Source organism: Salvelinus fontinalis, chromosome 7 (assembly GCF_029448725.1).
Source record: "Salvelinus fontinalis isolate EN_2023a chromosome 7, ASM2944872v1, whole genome shotgun sequence".
In the NCBI taxonomy this organism is placed as follows: domain Eukaryota; kingdom Metazoa; phylum Chordata; class Actinopteri; order Salmoniformes; family Salmonidae; genus Salvelinus; species Salvelinus fontinalis.
Window position 1 is genome coordinate 13,606,371 of NC_074671.1, and position 16,594 is coordinate 13,622,964.

Sequence of the window (16,594 nt, forward strand, 5' to 3'; positions counted from 1 at the left end):
CGGAAGTTGTGAATTCAAATAGACTTTATTACAAAGTAACAAAGCCAAGCCGGCCCATGGACCAACTGATCTTTCCAGTCTCAGCACTCTCCTTTTATACAGTTTTACCGTTACATAACATACATAGTCACTCCACTTTTTGTAAATGATTAATACCCTTTAGCCTTTAAACATTCTCTTTCAGTCTTCTGACTTGTTTACACTTTCTTATTGGCACAGACATTAGGGCATAGATTCTATTGGTGGCATGACCATAGCAATTACACAACAATAAACAGACATTAGGGCATAGATTCTATTGGTGGCGTGACCATAGCAATTACACAACAATAAACAGACATTAGGGCATAGATTCTATTGGTGGCGTGACCATAGCAATTACACAACAATAAACAGACATTAGGGCATAGATTCTATTGGTGGCGTGACCATAGCAATTACACAACAATAAACAGACATTAGGGCATAGATTCTATTGGTGGCGTGACCATAGCAATTACACAACAATAAACAGACATTAGGGCATAGATTCTATTGGTGGCGTGACCATAGCAATTACACAACAATAAACAGACATTAGGGCATAGATTCTATTGGTGGCGTGACCATAGCAATTACACAACAATAAACAGACATTAGGGCATAGATTCTATTGGTGGCGTGACCATAGCAATTACACAACAATAAACAGACATTAGGGCATAGATTCTATTGGTGGCGTGACCATAGCAATTACACAACAATAAACAGACATTAGGGCATAGATTCTATTGGTGGCGTGACCATAGCAATTACACAACAATAAACAGACATTAGGGCATAGATTCTATTGGTGGCGTGACCATAGCAATTACACAACAATAAACAGACATGCACACTCCTGATGCAGGTGTATGCCTAATGGTGCCTATAACTGATTAACTAATTTGCCTGTCCATTGACCTTCACAAGTCCAAGCCTATGGTGCCTATAAATGATTAACCAATGCTCCTGTCCAAAGGCCTTCACAAGACCAAGCATGACCCAACATGACTAGGCTTGTGTTGATCCAGCTTTGCATAATCACATGGTTTCTGATTACATTATGTTTACACTTGTCTAATGTTTAACCCTGTATTGATTCTGCTTACTACTTCTAAGAAAACAGTATAGGTACTGGAAAATCTTCAATACATGTCATAAATATTTCTGCTGTAATTGCACACGGTGTTATTTCACCCAGTAGAGGGTAGTGGGTAGTGCGTACGGCCCAGTACATCACTGGGGCCAAGCTTCCTGCTGTCCAGGACCTCTATACCAGGCGGTGGCAAAGACTCCAGCCACCCTAGTCATAGACTGTTCTCTCTGCTACCACACAGCAACCGGTACCGGAGCGCCAAGTCTAGGTCCAAGAGGCTTCTAAGCAGCTTCTACCCCAAAGCCATCAGACTCCTGAACATCTAATCAAATGTCTACCCAGACTATTTGCACACCCCCCCCCCCCCCCCCCCCCTTCTACGCTGCTGCTACTCTCTGTTATTATCAATGCATAGTCACTTTAATAACTCTGCCTACTTTCGTTAAATTACCTCGACTAACCGGTGCCTCCGCACATTGACTCTGTACCGGTGCCCCCTGTATATAGCCTCGCTATTGTTATTTTACTGCTGCTCTTTAACTATTTGTAATTCTTTTCTTAACTGCATTGTTGGTTAAGGGCTTGTAAGGAAGCATTTCACTAAGGTCTACTAATACCCGTTTTATTTGGCGCATGTGACAAATCAAATTTGATTTAATTTGATATGGGAGTTTATCAAAATTGGATTTGTTTTCGAAATCTTTGTGGGTCTGTGTAATCTGAGGGCAATATGTGTCTCTAACATGGTCATACATTTGGCAGGAGGTTAGGAAGTGCAACTCATTTTGTGGGCAGTGTGCGCATAGCCTATCTTCTCTAGCTCACTGAGTCTGTACATAGTCAAAGCTTTCCTTAATTTTGGGTCAGTCACAGTGGTCAGGTATTCTGCCACTGTATACTCTCTGTTTAGGGCCAAATACCATTCTAGTTTTCTCTGTTCTTTTTAATAATTATTTTCAATGTGTCAAGTAATTATATATATTTTTTTCATTATTTGGTTGGGTCTAATTGTGTTGCTGTCAAGGGGCTCTGTGTCTGTTTGTGAACAGAGCCCCAGGACCAGCTTGCTTAGGGGGCTCTTCTCCAGGTTCACTTCTCTGTAGCTGATGGTTTTGTTATGGAAGGTTTGGGAATTGCTTCCTTTTAGGTGGTTGTAGAATTTAATGGCTCTTTTTTGGATTTTGATAATTAGCGGTATCGGCCTAATTCTGCTCTGCATGCATTATTTGGTGTTTTATGTTGTACACTGAGGATATTTTTGCAGAATTCTGCATGCAGAGTCTCAATTTGGTGTTTGTCCCATTTTTTTTTAAATTCTTGGTTGGTGAGCAAACCCCAGACCCCAGAATGTTCTATAACTGATTCAAGTATTTTTAGCCAGATCCCAGAAGGTTCTATAACTGATTCAAGTATTTTTAGCCAGATTCTAATTGGTATGTTCCTTTTGAAGCCATAGAAGGCCCTTCTTGCCTTGTCTCTCAGATCGTTCACAGATTTGTGGTTGTTACCTGTGGCGCTGATGTTTAGGCCGAGGTATGTATCGTTTTTTGTGTGCTCTAGGGCAACGGTGTCTAGATGGAATTTGTATTTGTGGTCTTGGCAACTGGATCTTTTTTGCAACACCATTATTTTTGTCTTACTGAGATTTACTGTCAGGGCCCAGAACAGAAGCACCAGATCATCAGCAAACAGTAGACATTTGACTTTAGATTCTAGTAGGGTGAGGCCAGGTGCTGCAGACTGTCGTAGTGCCCTCGACAATTCGTTGATATATATGTTGAAGAGGGTGGGGCTTAAGCTGCATCCCTGTCTCACCCCACGGGCCTGTGGAAAGAAATGTGCATGTTTTTATTTTAATTTTAACCGCACTTGTTGTTTGTGTACATAGATTTTATAATGTCATATGTTTTTCCCCCAACACCACTTTCCATCAATTTCTATAGCAGACTTTCATGCCAAAATGAGTCCAAAAGCTTTTTTGAAGGCAACAAAGCATGAGAAGACTTTGCCTTTGTTTTGTTTGTCAATTAGGGTGTGCAGGGTGAATCTGTGGTCTGTTGTACGGTAATTTGGTAAAAAGCCAATTTGACATATGCTCAGTACATTGTTTTCATTAAGGTAATGTACAAGTCTGCTGTTAATGGTATTGCAGAGGATTTTCCCAAGGTTGCTGTTGACGCATATCCCACCGTAGTTATTGGGGTCAAATTTGTCTCCACTTTTGTGGATTGGGGTTATCAGTCCTTGGTTCCAAATATTGGGGAAGATGCCAGATCTGAGGATGATGTTAAGAGTTTAAGTATAGCCACTTTGTCTGTGTATTTTATCATTTCATGTAGGATATCATTAACACCACAGGCCATTTTGGGTTGGAGGGTTTGTATTTTGTCCTGTAGTTCATTCAAAGTAATTGGAGAATCCTGTTGGTTCTGGTAGTCTTTTAATATCTGATTCTAAGATTTGTATTTGATCATGTACAGTTGAATTCGGAAGTTTACATACACTTAGGTTGGAGTCATTAAAACTCGATTTTCAACCACTCCACAAATTTCTTGTTAAACTATAGTTTCTTCAAGTCGGTTAGGACATCTACTTTGTGCATGGCATAAGTAATTTTTCCAGCAATTGTTTACAGACAGATTATTTCACTTATAATTCACTGTATCACAATTCCAGTGGGTCAAAAGTTTACATACACGAAGTTGACTGTGCCTTTAAACAGCTTGGAAAATTCCAGAAAATGACGTCATGGATTTAGAAGCTTCTGATAGGCTAATTGACATCATTTGAGTCAATTGGAGGTGTACCTGTGGATGTATTTCAAGGCCTACCTTCAAACTCAGTGCCTCTTTGCTTGACATCTTGTAAAAATCGAAAGAAATCAGCCAAGACCTCAGGAAAAAAATTGTAGATCTCCACAAGTCTGGTTCATCCTTGGGAGCAATTTCCAAATGCCCGAAGGTATCACGTTCATCTGTACAAACAATAGTACGCAAGTATAAACACCATGGTACCACGCAGCCGTCATACCGCTCAGGAACGAAATGCGTTCTGTCTCCTAGAGATGAACATACTTTGGTGTGAAAAGTGCAAATCAATCCCAGAACAACAGCAAAGGACCTTGTGAAGATGCTGGAGGAAACGTGTCCAAACGTATCTATATCCACAGTAAAACGAGTCCTATATCGACATAACCTGAAAGGCTGCTCAGCAAGGAAGAAGCCACTGCTCCAAAACTGCCATAATAAAGCCAGAGTACGGTTTGCAACTGCACACGGGGACAAAGATCATACTTTTTGGAGAAATGTCCTCTAGTCTGATGAAACAAAAATAGAACTGTTTGGCCATAATTACCATAGTTATGTTTGGGGGGAAAAGGGAGAGGCTTGCAAGCCGAAGAACACCATCCCAACCGTGAAGCACGGGGGTGGCAGCATCATGTTGTGGGTGTGCTTTGCTGCAGGAGGGACTGGTGCACTTCACAAAATAGATGGCATCATGAGGAAAGAAAATTATGCAGATATATTGAAGCAACATCTCAAGGCATCAGACAGGAAGATAAAGCTTGGTCGCAAATGGGTCTTCCAAATGGACAATGACCCCAAGCATACTTCCAAAGTTGTGGCAAAATGGCTTAAGGACAACAACGTCAAGGTATTGGAGTGGCCATCACAAAGCCCTGACCTCAATCCTATAGAAAATGTGTGGGCAGATCTGAAAAAGTGTGTGCGAGCAAGGAGGCCTACAAACCTGACTCAGTTACACCAGCTCTGTCAGGAGGAATGGGCCAAAATTCACCCAACTTATTGAGGGAAGTTTGTGGAAGGCTACCTGAAACGTTTGACCCAAGTTATACAATTTAAAAGCGATGCTACCAAATACTAATTGAGTGTATGTAAACTTCTGACCTACTGGGAATGTGATGAAAGAAATAAAAGCTTAAATAAAAAATTATTTCTACTATTATTCTGACATTTCACATTCTTAAAATAAAGTGGTGATCCTAACTGACCTAAGACAGGGAATTTTTACTAGGATTAAATGTCAGGAATTGTGAAAAACTGAGTTTAAATGTATTTGGCTAAGGTGTATGTAAACTCCGACTTCAACTGTATATGTTTTTGCTATTTTTTTCTTTGTTATAGTACAAGTCCTGGGCCTGGAAATGGTTGATCTCCCCCTCTAGGATGGAGAAGCTGTCATCGTTAAAGTATGGGGATTCTATTGGGGGGATATAGGTAGCACACATGAGGAAATTTCTCTGTTGAGATAATCTAGCCAGATGTAAAATGTTCCTATTTTGACTCATTTAAGAGAGTGGGTTAGGTTTGCCCTATAACAAATTAGCATACCCCCTGAGTTTCTCCACTCTTTCATACCTGGTAGTTTGGTGGATGGGACTACCAGCTCTCTGTAACCTAGAGAACAACCAGTGGGTCCATCTCCTCTATACTATATTTCTTGTAGGATGACAATGTCTATTTCCAATTTCTTTGATGAAATCTGGATTCCTGCTCTAGGAGAAAGGCACATGACCTCAGACCTTGTATATTCCAGGATGAGATGGTAAAAGCTTTGTGTTCCATAGTGTCTAGTGTTGTTTTTGTGTGGTTTAGGCCTGAACCATTACAGTAGATGTGAGCAGAGCATCTGTTACATACCTCTTAGGTCGCAGGATGGGACTTGGGCGGGTGTATTAGTGGGGGTTGGGCCTGTTGCTCTGTCCACATCCTGGGCATTGAGCGGCTGTCATGTAGAGGTCCTTGCTGCGCCATGTGTTCCCAGAGTCGCCTCTTCACGGTTGACGTTGAGACTGGTGTTTTGCGGGTACTATTTAATGAAGCTGCCAGCTGAGGACTTGTGAGACGTCTGTTTCTCAAACTAAACACTAATGTACTTGTCCTCTTGCTCAGTTGTACACCGGGGCCTCCCACTCCTCTTTCTATTCTGGTTAGAGACAGTTTGCGCTGTTCTGTGAAGGGAGTAGGACACAGCGTTGTACCAGATCTTCAGTTTCTTGGCAAATTCACGCATGGAATAGCTTTCATTTCTCAGAACAAGTATAGACTGACAAGTTTCAGAAGAAAGTTATTTTGTTTCTTGCCGTTTGAGCCTGTAATCGAATCCACAAATGCTGATGCTCCATATACTTAACTAGTCTAAATTAAGCCAGTTGTATTGCTTCGTTTATCAGAACAACAGTTTTCAGCTGTTTTCTAATGATCAATTAGCCTTTTAAAATGATAAACTTGGATTAGCTAACACAACGTGCCATTGGAACACAGGAGTGATAGTTGCTGATAATAGGCCTCTGTACGCCTATGTAGATATTCCATAAAAAATCCGCTATAATAGTGATTTACAACATTAACAATGTCTACACTGTCTTTCTGATCAATTTGATGTTATTTTAATGGACAAAAATTGTGCTTTTCTTCCAAAACAAAGGACATTTCTAAGTGACCCCTGTCTTGTGAACGGTAGTGTACATGTTTGTGTGGGTTTCTGTGTGTTGTAGGAACTCCAACGGCTGGAGACCATCCTGTCTTTGTGTTCAGAGCTGGGGCGATCGGAGCAGGACAGGGAGAAGGGTGTTGGTTCTAGTCCAGGTACCGGTCTAGCCGACCTTCAAAAGATCAACCGGGAACTAGAGAAGCTCCAGGTCTCTGACGACAAAGAGCCAGTATCCGTCTTCTTCGACTTAACCGTTGACAGAAATGGTACTGGCTCGGAAAACAATTATTATGGTAATGACAAGGAGCGCCAGGTCGGACAGCGATGGAGCAGCGATCCCCGTGACAACAGGGCGGAATCGCCCGTCGTCACTCTACGAAGCTCTGCCTCCTCGCCCACCCAGTATCTACCGAGGACCAATCAGGTGAGACCTTCACTTTCTCACACTCTCTCTTTCTCATCTTTCAGCCAACCTCCCTGTCTCTCTCTCTCTTTCTACACTTTCAGCCAACATCCCTGTTTCTCTCTCTCTTTCTCCCCTTTCAGCCAACCTCCCTGTCTCTCTCTCTTTCTCCACTTTCAGCCAACCTCCCTGTCTCTCTCTCTCTTTCTCCACTTTCAGCCAACCTCCCTCTCTCTCTCTCTCTCTTTCTACACTTTCAGCCAACCTCCTTGTCTCTCTCTCTCTCTTTCTACACCTTCAGCCAACCTCCTTGTCTCTCTCTCTCTCTTTCTACACTTTCAGCCAACCTCCCTGTCTCTCTCTCTTTCTCCCCTTTCAGCCAACCTCCCTGTCTCTCTCTCTTTCTCCACTTTCAGCCAACCTCCCTGTCTCTCTCTCTCTTTCTCCACTTTCAGCCAACCTCCCTGTCTCTCTCTCTCTTTCTCCACTTTCAGCCAACCTCCCTGTCTCTCTTTCTTTCTCCACTTTCAGCCAACCTCCCTGTCTCTCTCTCTCTTTCTCCCCTTTCAGCCAACCTCCCTGTCTCTCTCTCTCTTTCTCCCCTTTCAGCCAACCTCCCTGTCTCTCTCTCTCTTTCTCCCCTTTCAGCCAACCTCCCTGTCTCTCTCTCTTTCTCCACTTTCAGCCACACTCCCTGTCTCTCTCTCTCTCTCTTTCTCCACTTTCAGCCAACCTCCCTGTCTCTCTCTTTCTCCACTTTCAGCCAACCTCCCTCTAACTCTCTCTTTCTCCACTTTCAGCCAACCTCCCTCTCTCTCTTTCTCCACTTTCAGCCAACCTCCCTGTCTCTCTCTCTCTTTCTCCACTTTCAGCCAACCTCCCTGTCTCTCTCTCTCTTTCTCCTCTTTCAGCCAACCTCCCTGTCTCTCTCTCTCTCTTTCTCCACTTTCAGCCAACCTCCCTGTCTCTCTCTCTTTCTCCACTTTCAGCCTACCTCCCTGTCTCTCTCTCTTTCTCCACTTTCAGCCAACCTCCCTGTCTCTCTCTTTCTTTCTCCACTTTCAGCCAACCTCCCTCTCTCTCTTTCTCCACTTTCAGCCAACCTCCCTGTCTCTCTCTCTCTCTTTCTCCACTTTCAGCCAACCTCCCTGTCTCTCTCTCTCTTTCTCCACTTTCAGCCACACTCCCTGTCTCTCTCTCTTTCTCCACTTTCAGCCAACCTCCCTGTCTCTCTCTCTCTTTCTCCACTTTCAGCCAACCTCCCTGTCTCTCTCTCTCTTTCTCCACTTTCAGCCAACCTCCCTGTCTCTCTCTCTCTCTTTCTCCACTTTCAGCCAACCTCCCTGTCTCTCTCTTTCTCCGCTTTCAGCCAACCTCCCTCTAACTCTCTCTTTCTCCACTTTCAGCCAACCTCCCTCTCTCTCTTTCTCCACTTTCAGCCAACCTCCCTCTCTCTCTTTCTCCACTTTCAGCCAACCTCCCTGTCTCTCTCTCTCTTTCTCCACTTTCAGCCAACCTCCCTGTCTCTCTCTCTCTTTCTCCTCTTTCAGCCAACCTCCCTGTCTCTCTCTCTCTCTTTCTCCACTTTCAGCCAACCTCCCTGTCTCTCTCTCTTTCTCCACTTTCAGCCTACCTCCCTGTCTCTCTCTCTTTCTCCACTTTCAGCCAACCTCCCTGTCTCTCTCTCTCTTTCTCCACTTTCAGCCACACTCCCTGTCTCTCTCTCTTTCTCCACTTTCAGCCAACCTCCCTGTCTCTCTCTCTCTTTCTCCACTTTCAGCCAACCTCCCTGTCTCTCTCTCTCTTTCTCCACTTTCAGCCAACCTCCCTGTCTCTCTCTCTCTCTTTCTCCACTTTCAGCCAACCTCCCTGTCTCTCTCTTTCTCCGCTTTCAGCCAACCTCCCTCTAACTCTCTCTTTCTCCACTTTCAGCCAACCTCCCTCTCTCTCTTTCTCCACTTTCAGCCAACCTCCCTGTCTCTCTCTCTCTTTCTCCACTTTCAGCCAACCTCCCTGTCTCTCTCTCTCTTTCTCCTCTTTCAGCCAACCTCCCTGTCTCTCTCTCTCTCTTTCTCCACTTTCAGCCAACCTCCCTGTCTCTCTCTCTTTCTCCACTTTCAGCCTACCTCCCTGTCTCTCTCTCTTTCTCCACTTTCAGCCAACCTCCCTGTCTCTCTCTCTCTTTCTCCACTTTCAGCCAACCTCCCTCTCTCTCTTTCTCCACTTTCAGCCAACCTCCCTCTCTCTCTCTCTCTCTTTCTCCACTTTCAGCCAACCTCCCTGTCTCTCTCTCTCTTTCTCCACTTTCAGCCAACCTCCCTCTCTCTCTCTTTCTCCACTTTCAGCCAACCTCCCTCTCTCTCTCTTTCTCCACTTTCAGCCAACCTCCCTGTCTCTCTCTCTCTTTCTCCACTTTCAGCCAACCTCCCTGTCTCTCTCTCTCTTTCTCCTCTTTTAGCCAACCTCCCTGTCTCTCTCTCTCTCTTTCTCCACTTTCAGCCAACCTCCCTCTCTCTCTCTCTTTCTCCACTTTCAGCCAACCTCCCTGTCTCTCTCTCTCTTTCTCCACTTTCAGCCAACCTCCCTGTCTCTCTCTGACACACAGATATACATAAGGTGCTACTGCTGACCTTCCTTTGTCTCTGAGTAAAGCTTAATTAAGCCTTGTTAAATGATTGACAGGAGGCAGTGTTCACCTGGCAACCTGTTAGCAAGACCTCAGGTCAAGTAGTCCTTACACAAGCTTAATAACAGCCTTTACGAAGCTTCATGTAGCTTCTCATGACTTAATACGAGTTAAAGGAGAGAGAGATAAGAGTGGTAGAGAGAGAGATCCCCTCTCACCATAAAGTATTACAGAGGAAAACACACACTGGCCCTGGCCACGTCTCAGCACCTCCTTCTACATTGCTTAGTTCTGTTGTGGAAACTCCTCTGGAATCTGACTCTACCATTTAGGAGCCACATATTTTATCTACTCGCAAAAATGTCTTATCTTCTTAGACCTTCACAACAAGCTTTAGTGGTCAGGGTCGTTTGTTATAGTGAATTGGTCTTCTATTTACCGTGTCAGAACCTGGAGGTGCTGGATACTGTATTTGAAGTTGGGTTTCTGTGCAGCTGTGAGAGCAGGTCAAAGGAGATGTGAGTGTGTGTGTGGACAGCTAAATCCAACCAATGAAGATATCACGTTAACATGTCTATGTCTTTGCTCTGGGCTGGGAACAGACAACAGCACCACCAATATCTCTCCAGGATCAGTGAATAAAGAACATAACATAGATTCCATTGTGAGAGTGTGATGTCATCTTTAGGCGCAGGCGGAGGAGGGACAGCGGAGGAAGGAAGAGACCCGTGCGGAGGAGGGACAGCGGAGGAAGGAAGTGACCCGTGTGGAGGAGGAGAGGATCCAGGTGCTCAACAACATGGACAAGCTGGAACAGAAGATCAAAGAACTGGATAACCAGATGGATGAATCACTCAGAGAAGTAAGGAGGGATGGGGGAGGGAGGGACAGAGATATGGAGGGAGGGAGGGAGGGAGGGAGGGAGGGAGGGAGGGGGGGGCAGAGATATATGGGGAGGGAGGGAGGGAGATGTAGAGAAAAAGTTGGGTAGAAAGAGGTGAGAGAGACATACTTACTGCCTCTCCATCCAGGTGGAGATAGACAGACTCACTCCCTCTCTCTCCATCCAGGTAGAGATGGACACACTCACTCCCTCTCTCTCCATCCAGGTAGAGATAGACAGACTCACTCCCTCTCTCTCCATCCAGGTAGAGATAGACAGACTCACTCCCTCTCTCTCCATCCAGGTAGAGATAGACAGACTCACTCCCTCTCTCTCCATCCAGGTAGAGATAGACAGACTCACTCCCTCTCTCTCCATCCAGGTAGAGATGTACACACTCACTCCCTCTCTCTCCATCCAGGTGGAGGTGGAGGGTGCCCTGGTGCAGGCTGAGCAGGAGGCGGAGCTAACAGCTCTGCAGCAGGAGAGAGATGCTGTGGAGACACTCGACACCAAGATGGCCGTCATGGAACAACAGGCACCGGATCAGAAGACTCAGGTGTGTGTCTGTTGTAACACTGAGTCAACTGGGTTCACTAGGGGCAACTGAACATAAGGGAGGGAGAGAGAGAGTGACAATATGGGTAGGTGTGTACGTGCTGTTACATGGAGTTTGTGGTGTCATAAGCACTGTGTGCAGGCAGTCGTGGAAAAGTACTCAATTGTCATTCTTGAGTAAAAGTAAAGATGCCTTAATAGAAAAGTAAAAGTGAAAGTCACCCAGTAAAATACTACTTGAGTAAAACTCTAAAATTATTTGGTTTTAGATATACTTAAGTATCAAAAGTAAGTGTAATTGCTAAAATATACTTAAGTATCAAACGTAAAATTATAAATAATTTTAAATTCATTACCAGACGGCACCATTTTCTAGTTTTTTGAAATGTACAGATATCCAGCAAGCTCCAACACTCAGACATCATTTACAAACGAAGCATGTGTTTAGTGAATCCGTCAGATCAGAGGCAGTAGGGATGACCAGGGATGTTCTCTTATGTGTGAATTAGATCATTGTCCTTTGGGTGTCAGGAAAAATGTAGGGAGTAAAAAGTACATTATTTTAGTAAAGTACAGATAACCCCAAACTACTACTTAGGTAGTACTTTAAAGTATTTTTTACACCACTGTGTGCATGATATTATGTGGCTCACATTACATATCAAGCTGAACACATACATACAGTACATTGATTGGCATGTGACTAGATGACTTGGTATGTGTAAATCCCTGTCATGCTGTCTCCGGTCCAAATATACAGCTGGTAATTCACAACAGGGTCATGTGGTTTGGTAAGAAGAATGCCCCTCTCCCCACAGGTGTGATTACTACCTCTGAGGGTTTAGAGCTTGAGGTAGTCACCTCATACAAATACTTGGGAGTATGGCTAGACGGTACACTGTCCTTCTCTCAGCACATATCAAGGCTGCAGGCTAAAGTTAAATCTAGACTTGGTTTCCTCCGTTGTAATCGCTCCTCTTTCACCCTAGCTGCCAATCTAACCCTGATTCAGATGACCATCCTACCCATGCTAGATTACAGACACGTAGATTATAGATCGGCAGGTAAGGGTGCTCTCGAGCGGCTAGATGTTCTGTACCATTCGGTCATCATATTTGTCACCAATGCTCATTTTAGGACACATCACTGCACTCTATACTCCTCTGTAAACGGGTCATCTCTGTATACCCGTCACAAGACCCACTGGTTCATGCTTATTTATAAAACCCTCTTAGGCCTCACTCCCCCCTATCTGAGATACCTACTGCAGCCCTCATCCTCCACATACAACACCCGGTCTGCCAGTCACATTCTGTTAAAGGTCCCCAAAGCACACACATCCCTGGGTCGCTCCTCTTTTCAGTTCGCTGCAGCAAGCGACTGGAACGAGCTGCAACAAACACTCAAACTGAACAGTTTTATTTACTCAATCATGGACACTGACAGTTGTGGCTGCTTTGTGTGATGTATTGTTGTCTCTACCTTCTTGCCCTTTGTGCTGTTGTCTGTGCCCAATAATGTTTGTACCATGTTTTGTGCTGCTACCATGTTGTGTTGCTACCATGTTGTTGTCATGTTGTGTTGCTACCATGCTGTGTTGTCATGTGTTGCTGCCATGCTATGTTGTTGTCTTAGGTCTCTCTCTTGTCGTGATGTGTGTTTTGTACTATATTTATACGTCATTTATTTTGAATTATAATTCTTTTAAATCCCAGCCCCCGTCCCTGCAGGAGGCCTTTTTCCTTTTGGTAGGCCGTCATTGTAATTAACAATTTGTTCTTAACTGACTTGCCTAGTTAAATAAATAAAAATAAGTAGCGTTCACTGCCCTGTCTTATCACACACACATACACAGGGGTGTGGGGGTGTGTTAAAGTGAGGTTGGACTAAAGGATCAATGACAAGAGAATGAGGTGGGGTTGGATGGACGGTAGAAAGTGTGTGTGTTCGCACCCTCTCTGGGGTGTGTTCAGGCCTGTTCCGGAGACTTCCATTAACCCTACAGCTGGCAGATATGAGAATTTAACTACACGCCCAATGAGACGGAGGGAGAATAAGAGGAGACGGAGGGAGAATAAGAGGAGACGGAGGGAGAATAAGAGGAGACGGAGGGAGAATAAGACTTAATAAGATTTGGTGTTTGCAGGTCTGATGAGAAGAAGAGCAGATAGCCTGTTTATGCTGTGTCTGGTCAGATAGCCTGTTTATGCTGTGTCTGGTCAGATAGCCTGTTTATGCTGTGTCTGGTCAGATAGCCTGTTTCTGCTGTGTCTGGTCAGATAGCCTGTTTATGCTGTGTCTGGTCAGATAGCCTGTTTCTGCTGTGTCTGGTCAGCTAGCCTGTTTCTGCTGTGTCTGGTCAGATAGCCTGTTTATGCTGTGTCTGGTCAGATAGCCTGTTTCTGCTGTGTCTGGTCAGCTAGCCTGTTTCTGCTGTGTCTGGTCAGCTAGCCTGTTTCTGCTGTGTCTGGTCAGCTAGCCTGTTTCTGCTGTGTCTGGTCAGCTAGCCTGTTTCTGCTGTGTCTGGTCAGATAGCCTGTTTCTGCTGTGTCTGGTCAGATAGCCTGTTTCTGCTGTGTCTGGTCAGATAGCCTGTTTCTGCTGTGTCTGGTCAGATAGCCTGTTTCTGCTGTGTCTGGTCAGATAGCCTGTTTCTGCTGTGTCTGGTCAGCTAGCCTGTTTCTGCTGTGTCTGGTCAGATAGCCTGTTTCTGCTGTGTCTGGTCAGATAGCCTGTTTCTGCTGTGTCTGGTCAGATAGCCTGTTTCTGCTGTGCTGAAAACCTCTTTCCCTCTCATAATAACTCTCATCACCCCCAACCAACCATTGTATCAGTCCTCCCGGTCTTCCCTGCCCTCTAGTCCATCCCTCCATCCAGCTCTCCAGATCACTGTAACACTATATTAACTCTGCTTCCCTTCTCCCATCAACGCTATATCCTGCTCTCTCCCTCTCTGTCCTGTGTGTTTGTACCTAGGCGTATGCACATGCTTGTCGTTCATCCGTGGTTGTGTGTGTCCTCCACTGTGTGTCCTCCACTGTGTGTGTTCCACTGTGTGTGTTCCACTGTGTGTCCTCCACTGTGTGTGTGTGTGTGTGTGTGTGTGTGTGTGCTTATGAGTATGCCAGGTGTGTGTCTCTGCAGACTGAGAGGACTAGGCTAGAGCAGCTGTCTCAGGGTGGGTGTCTGCAGACTGAGGACTAGGCTAGAGCAGCTGTCTCAGGGTGGGTGTCTGCAGACAGAGGACTAGGCTAGAGCAGCTGTCTCAGGGTGGGTGTCTCTGCAGACTGAGGACTAGGCTAGAGCAGCTGTCTCAGGGTGGGTGTCTCTGCAGACTGAGAGGACTAGGCTAGAGCAGCTGTCTCAGGGTGGGTGTCTGCAGACTGAGGACTAGGCTAGAGCAGCTGTCTCAGGGTGGGTGTCTCTGCAGACTGAGAGGACTAGGCTAGAGCAGCTGTCTCAGGGTAGGTGTCTCTGCAGACTGAGAGGACTAGGCTAGAGCAGCTGTCTCAGGGTAGGTGTCTCTGCAGACTGAGAGGACTAAGCTAGAGCAGCTGTCTCAGGGTGGGTGTCTCTGCAGACTGAGAGGACTAGGCTAGAGCAGCTGTCTCATGATGGGTGTCTCTGCAGACTGAGAGGACTAGGCTAGAGCAGCTGTATCAAGGTGGGTGTCTTTGCAGACTGAGGACTAGGCTAGAGCAGCTGTCTCAGGGTGGGTGTCTTTGCAGACTGAGAGGACTAAGCTAGAGCAGCTGTCTCAGGGTAGGTGTCTCTGCAGACTGAGAGGACTAGGCTAGAGCAGCTGTCTCAGGGTGGGTGTCTCTGCAGACTGAGAGGACTAGGCTAGAGCAGCTGTCTCAAGGTGGGTGTCTTTGCAGACTGAGGACTAGGCTAGAGCAGCTGTCTCAGGATGGGTGTCTACAGACTGAGAGGACTAGGCTAGAGCAGCTGTCTCAGGGTGGGTGTGAGCTGGGTCAGTACACACACTCTTCCTGCTAAAATTAACAACTTCCGGTGACACACACACAAACGCACGCACGCACACACACACACACACACACACACACACACACACACACACACACACACACACACACACACACACACACACACACACACACACACACACACACACACACACACACACACACACACACACACACACACACACACACACACACACACACACCTGCCCCTACCTGTTCACCCCTGCTTCTCCTCTAGGTCCTCCTCCTCTCATTTGCCTACAGGATTACCTCTACTTGTCTCCCTCTTCCTCCTCCATTTCCTCCTCTTCTCCTGTCAGTCAGTTACAGGATGGGTCACATCATGTCCTTCAGCTCCACAGACTCTCTGCCTGCTGATGGGTAGTAGCTGTTTTTTGACAGGATGAGGAAACATGGTTTAAAGCGTGTTTGGTGAGAGCATGCCTTGATTTGGTTGTATGTGTGACTGAATGCTCTCTCCCTCATGCACAAAATAGGGAGTAAACAGTGTACACACAGGAACAGCCAAGATGTTACAACACAATCTGACAAAATGTGTGTGTGTGTGTGTCAGGACTCTGAGGTGCTGGAGGCTGAGACGAAGCGTTTTAAGGACCTGGAGGACCAGCAGATGGAGAGAGAGAGGCGTCATGATGAGGAGAAAGAGAGGCGTCATGATGAGGAGAAGGAGACAAGCACACAACACCTTGTCAGAGAGATCACTGACTATCAACTCAGCACCGTCACACGCAAGGTACGGTGTGTTTGTGTTAGAGTATGTATGTGTGTGTTGAACTTTGTGTGTGTGTGTGTGTTAAACTGTGTGTGTTCCCAGGAGAGGCTGGTGACCCTGAAGAAGCAGGCGGACCTGATTACCCAGCAGGCTCAGCGAGAGAAGGATAGCTTTCTGAAGGAGAGGACCAACCTGCAGATGATGCTGCAGAGGGTATGAACGCATGGTTTGTGTATGTGTACGTTTGTGTGTGTTTGATTTCAGTCCTACTTGCATTTTAAAGTCTCTCTCTCACTTGCGCTATCTCTCTCTTTCTCACTTGCTCTCTCTCACTCTCGCTCTCTCTCTCTCTGTCTCTCTCTCTCTCTCTCTCTCTGTCTCTCTCGCTCTCTCGCTCGCTCTCTCTCTCTGTCTCTCTTTCTGTCTCTGTCTCTCTCTCGCTCTGTCTCTCTCTGTCTCTCTCTCTCTCTCTCTCTCCCTCAGGAGAAAGAGAACCATGCCTCTCTGGAGAGGAAGTATGCTGACCTCACAGGAGGGCGGCACTTCCCTCTCAGTACTATCAGTCTCAAGGAGGTATGTTTGACTGTTGCCTAGCAACCGTCTCCATTCCCGCCGATTGTCCCCCTCGCCTCAGTCTCCTCTCTTTCCTCCTTCTCCTGTCCCCTAGGATACGTCGTTGCTGGCTGACGTGTGACGGTCTTCTAGCGACCAGTCCCGTGACCACGCCCCTTCCTCTCTTTCTTCTCTTATCCTTCCTGCTGACCTGCTGGTCCTCTCATCCCTCCTTTCCTCTCTTGCCATAAAGAGCGCTAAGGTACCACGTCCTCCCCTCCA

At 45.9% G+C, this 16,594-nt stretch overlaps 1 protein-coding gene across 2 annotated transcripts in view; it reads left to right on the forward strand.

Moving 5' to 3' along the window:
- Positions 1 to 16,594, forward strand: part of LOC129859005 (pleckstrin homology-like domain family B member 2) — a 67,150-nt gene that overhangs the window by 42,067 nt on the left and 8,489 nt on the right. For both annotated transcript variants that reach the window (XM_055928297.1, XM_055928298.1), the window contains 7 exons: positions 6,636 to 6,995; positions 10,289 to 10,462; positions 10,671 to 10,709; positions 10,905 to 11,042; positions 15,602 to 15,781; positions 15,863 to 15,973; positions 16,244 to 16,333. In XM_055928297.1, the coding sequence (XP_055784272.1) occupies positions 6,636 to 6,995; positions 10,289 to 10,462; positions 10,671 to 10,709; positions 10,905 to 11,042; positions 15,602 to 15,781; positions 15,863 to 15,973; positions 16,244 to 16,333 (1,092 nt within the window). The remainder of the gene's footprint in view (positions 1 to 6,635; positions 6,996 to 10,288; positions 10,463 to 10,670; positions 10,710 to 10,904; positions 11,043 to 15,601; positions 15,782 to 15,862; positions 15,974 to 16,243; positions 16,334 to 16,594) is intronic.